General features: G+C 40.1%; 1 protein-coding gene across 1 annotated transcript; it reads left to right on the top strand.

Moving 5' to 3' along the window:
• Positions 1 to 2,700: 2,700 nt before the first annotated feature.
• Positions 2,701 to 5,375, top strand: LOC110441298. The gene is made up of 3 exons (XM_021484410.1): positions 2,701 to 3,138; positions 3,517 to 3,648; positions 4,629 to 5,375. The coding sequence occupies exons 2-3, from the start codon at positions 3,573 to 3,575 to the stop codon at positions 5,312 to 5,314; spliced, it is 762 nt and encodes a 253-aa protein (XP_021340085.1). The 5' UTR covers positions 2,701 to 3,138; positions 3,517 to 3,572; the 3' UTR covers positions 5,315 to 5,375.

A 5,375-nucleotide genomic window follows, 5' to 3' on the forward strand; every position in this document is an offset into this window, starting at 1 on the left:
GAGAGGATATATCCAGCTGGAGAGGTGGAGAGATATATCTACCTGGAGAGACGGAGAGGATATATCCAGCTGGAGAGGCAGAGAGGTATATCCAGCTGGAGAGACAGAGTGGTATATCTATAACTGGAGAGGCACAGGTATATTTTTGCTGGAGAAGCAGAGGTGTATCCAGCTGGAGAGAAAGAGGTGTATCCAGCTGGAGAGGCAGATGTATATTTATAACTGGAGAGGCACAGGTATATTTTTGCTGCATGGAGAGGCAGAGGTATATCCAGCTGGAGAGGCGGTGATGTATATCCAGCTGGAGAAGCAGAGAGGTATATCCAGCTGGAGAGGCAGATAGGTATATCCAGCTGGAGAGGCAGATAGGTATATCCAGCTGGATAGGCAGAGAGGTATATCCAGCTGGAGAGGCAGATAGGTATATCCAGCTGGAGAGGCAGAGAGGTATATTCATCTGGAGAGGGGGAGAGGTATATCCATCTGGAGAGGCAGATAGGTATATCCAGCTGGAGAGGCAGAGATGTATATCTACCTGGAGAGGCATAGAGGTATATCCAGCTGGAGAGACGGAGAGGTATATCCAGCTGGAGGGATTGAGAGGTGGAGAGGTACATCCAGCTGGAGAGGTAGACAGGTATATCCAGCTGGAGGGATTGAGAGGCAGAGAGGTATATCCAGCTGGAGAAGCAGAAAGGTATATCCAGCTGGAGAGACAGAGAGGATATATCCAGCTGGAGAGGCAGAGAGGTATATCCAGCTGGAGAGGCAGAGAGGTATATCCAGCTGGAGAAGCAGAGAGGATATATCCAGCTGGAGAGGCAGAGAGGTATATCCAGCTGGAGAGGCAGAGAGGTATATCCAGCTGGAGGGATTGAGAGGCAGAGAGGTATATCCAGCTGGAGGGATTGAGAGACAGAGAGGATATATCCAGCTGGAGAGACAGAGAGGTATATCCAGCTGGAGAGACAGAGAGGTATATCCAGCTGGAGAGGCAGATAAGTTTATCCAGCTGGAGAGGCAGAGATGTATATCCAGCTGGAGAGGTGGAGAGGTATATCTACCTGGAGAGACAGAGAGGTATATCTACCTGGAGAGGCGGAGAGGTATATCCAGCTGGAGAGGTGGAGAGGTATATCTACCTGGAGAGGCGGAGAGGTGGGGCGGATATGTATATCCAGCTGGAGCGACGGATGGGTATATCCAGCTGGAGAGGTGGAGAGATATATCTAGCTGGAGAGACGGAGAGATATATCCAGCTGGAGAGGTGGAGAGGTATATCCAGCTGGAGAGACGGAGAGATATATCCAGCTGGAGATGCGGAGAGGATATATCAAGCTGGAAAGACGGAGAGGTATATCTAACTCGAGAGACGGAGAGGTATATCCAGCTGGAGAGACGGATAGATATATCCAGCTGGAGATGCGGAGAGGTATATCCAGCTGGAGAGACGGAGAGGTATATCAAGCTGGAGAGGCAGAGAGATATATCCAGCTGGAGAGACGGAGAGATATATCCAGCTGGAGAGGTGGAGAGGTATATCAAGCTGGAAAGACGGAGGGGATATATCCAGCTGGAGATGCGGAGAGGATATATCAAGCTGGAAAGACGGAGAGGTATATCTAACTCGAGAGACGGAGAGGTATTTCCAGCTGACACAGGTAAGCAAGACAATAGTGTATACGTATGAAGTAGATACATATTCGACCATACACAGTCGAGGAAGACAGCGGTACATATAAAACAAGGGTATATTACACATTACTCAGTCGAGGAATACAAGAGTTAATATTAATAGAATCAATCCCTGATGTGAGGTATAGTCCTATTGCACGATGGCGTCCGCCATCTTGTTTTAGGTCATTATTTATGCGTGTCAAAGGTCAACTGGATATACTAGGCCTTCCGGTAATGTTGTAGCATCCGTAAACAAAGCTGTGGAATCTTCGTGTATGTTGTTATACTTAATATGCATTTTTTTCACTGAAACTATTTTAGACAATACCTTTATATAGTGATTTTTATCATATATTTATACAATTTAAACCATGGACACCGCTGGGTCGGCTTTAGACGACTTTCTTCACTGGAAACTATACGCTCTCCGTAAGTACCTCTGCGATCGAGGACTGTCTCGAAATGGCAACAGATCGGAATTGGCTGCTTTATGCTTTGCTGCACATGAATTGAATTTGCCACTGAAAAAAACATCTATTGAACTGTCGGCGGAAAATAAGATACATTATGATAAACTGTTATGTATTGATGGTGTTGTTCTACCGGACCCTTTGACCATTTTTGACAAGTGGGTGGACGAGAAGCAGGGAATGGTTTTATGGCCTGCAGTATTTATCACAGATATAACAACCTTCCTGATGACCAGTGAACATGAAGAGCAAGCTCGGATTCACCTAAATCAATATGAGATTGGAAAAGCGTATGAGTATTTTGCTTCCCAGTGGCTAAAAGAAGTTTTTTATCATCACATATCCCCACAATCCACTGTATGTTTTATGAGGGCCAGATGTGTTCCATCTCAGCGATTGAACTTGGATCCCCATACTGTGTGGGTTTGCTATGTAAAGAAAACAGGAGAAATAAAATCAGCCTACTGCTCCTGTACAGCTGGGTAAGATCAATGACAATATACACATGTTGAGTACAATGTAACCATTTTAATGGAGATAATATGATGACACATTCTGTCGATAAGGTAACAATAAACTTATATTTGGCGTGTTCCATTATATATTAATACCTTACGTCTTCCTTGTGGCTTATCAGGAAAACATGATCCATTATATACATACAATCAGTTAGATATATATACATGAATGTACAATTATTTAAATTGCGAGTAAGCCATTCTCTCCAATTCTGTGACTAAAATGCATGTGGGGAATTATGACTTCATCAGGTTTAAACATGATTTAAATGCATGTTGTTATTTTTTATAGTCTTGGTCAGACATGTAACCATGTGGCAGGACTACTCTTCCGCATTGAGCATGCAAATACCATGGGACTGACATCATGCACCTCCAGTAAATGTGTTTGGGTTACCCCTGGTAAGACCGCTCCACTTCCACCAAGCAAACTGAAGGACATGGATTTCAAGAAATCTCAATATGTTAAAAAGGTAAGTTAAATTTCAGTTTTATTCAGTTTGTCAGCAGTAGCAATTACATGTTTACTGGTAATTTAGTAGTGCTAATAGTACTGTAATACTGTTTGTCAATTCATTGCTTAGGAGGTTTCCCAAAAGAAAACAGATTGCATTCATGTTCCTGTAACTCCTAAACAGATGTAACTTTTTCATTATAGAATCTTCATAAAACTAGTTCACACACGATGATCTTGAATTGGTGAGATTTTTGATAAAAAGACATTTTAACAGTTTTTGTTAAAATGAAACATCGATATATCAAGTTTTACTTAAATACATTGTATCTATGGAAGACATTTCACAACATTGTCAGTCAACCTTGATTTTTTAAAAATCTACTTATTTTGCAAGCTTCCAGACCATTAGTTGGAAAATTAAAGGCTGCTTTCAATGTGCTTCCCTGCGAAATGGATACTGAGGCGATTCAGAAAAGCATGATGGCAAAGCTTGTAGAGGTCCAGCCGAACGCTTGTGTATTGAAAGGTATACATTTAATATTTAGAGAATACGTAAACATTATTCTCACTATTTACTACATAATTGATATCATACCTGGTACAATTGTAATTCAGTTATTTATATTTTTTTTGCCTTAGCTACAGTGGGGTCCAGACATTTTATTATCCCTGGCCAGCAATTATATATACCTGGTATACAGTAATATATGTACGATCATGGTTAAAGTTGCCAGGGTTCAACTCTCCGAACATTTTGTTTCCTCATGCAGGAGAGCTTCTAATTGAGTCTGCAGAGGTACAACTGTCAACATACATATGTATGTATTATGTAGCTTGTTTGTCACTCACTGTAGCTAATATATTTTTCTGACATACATTACAATCAATAGTATACCTCACATCTCCATTCCAATACAATATACATGACATATGTCAAAAAACCCTGTTCAGTTTCTGTTCGCCTGATCAATCATCCTGAGAGCCCAGTCTCTGCGCTGGTCATATTCAACTCTTTTCACATAATTAACCGAGCTATTAAAATGATTGAGCAGGGACTGACCTGAAGTACAAAATCTCAATAATGACATAATAAACTCTCAGGCTATGGCATACCAGTGATCAGACTACTAAATCAAAGGCTAATTTGTTTGTATTTATGCATGCATGCATGATGATATAAATTTAAGGCCTATTGACAGCTATGGCAATTGAACCTGCGACCCAATAGTGGATAGCTAGTGATCATAGATGATTGACACATAAATATATGAATATTTATACATGTGAACAGCATACTTTAAAAGTTAATTGTAATTATCACTTAATCAATATATCGATGTTTCCATAATTTTTACAACTCAGTCAGGGGGTACATACTCAAACATCTTGCCGTTTGACATAATTATTATGTAGAAATATATTCATGAACAATGTAACATATTTTTGGTGAATTTTATAGAATTATTTTAAATATTATAGACTGTTCCTGAATTTATTATTTTTCAGGCATATCAATGAAAACAAAGAAGAAAGTCTTAATCCAACAACCAGAGAAGACAGAAGATCTTTCCAAATCTACCATGGAGGTACTAATTTCCAGATCTATAGAGGAGCTGGCATCTGATGATGTACAGTCAATTCAGGAGGCTACTACTGGTCAGTCAGATAACCATCGCTGGACCGAAATGAGGAAAGGAAGGATAACTGCATCAAACTTCCATGCAGTGGACACCAAAGTTTGCTCTTATGAAAAAAAGGTGGAATGTGATGTTAAGCCTCTAATAAGAAATATTATGGGATATACAACAGTTAACCCAAATGTTAAGTCTCTCAAGTATGGCAGAGAAATGGAACCTGTTGCAAAGAAAGACTTCTTGAAGTTGTATTGTAAACATCACAGGAGTGTCATTTTTTCTGAATGTGGACTTTTTGTAGATAAAAGGCATCCTTTTCTTGGAGCCAGTCCAGATTTGCTTCTGTCCTGCTCCTGTTGTGGAGAAGGGTTGCTGGAGATCAAGTGTCCAATGGTGAAAAAGTGTGAAGTTAGTTTATCATTTTGTACATGTAATTTACCCAATTGTCTTACCAAAACCAACCCTCCCACTTTAAAGAAACTGGGTTACTATGCTCAGATTCAGGGGCAAATGGCATTAACAAACAGAAAATGGTGTGTATTTTTTGTTTATACATGAAATGGATCACATAATGAAAAGATTTTCTTTGATGATGTCTATTATAATAAGATGCTTAAAA

The sequence above is a fragment of the Mizuhopecten yessoensis genome, unplaced genomic scaffold (genome assembly GCF_002113885.1).
Source record: "Mizuhopecten yessoensis strain PY_sf001 unplaced genomic scaffold, ASM211388v2 scaffold715841, whole genome shotgun sequence".
NCBI classification, from domain to species: Eukaryota; Metazoa; Mollusca; class Bivalvia; order Pectinida; family Pectinidae; genus Mizuhopecten; species Mizuhopecten yessoensis.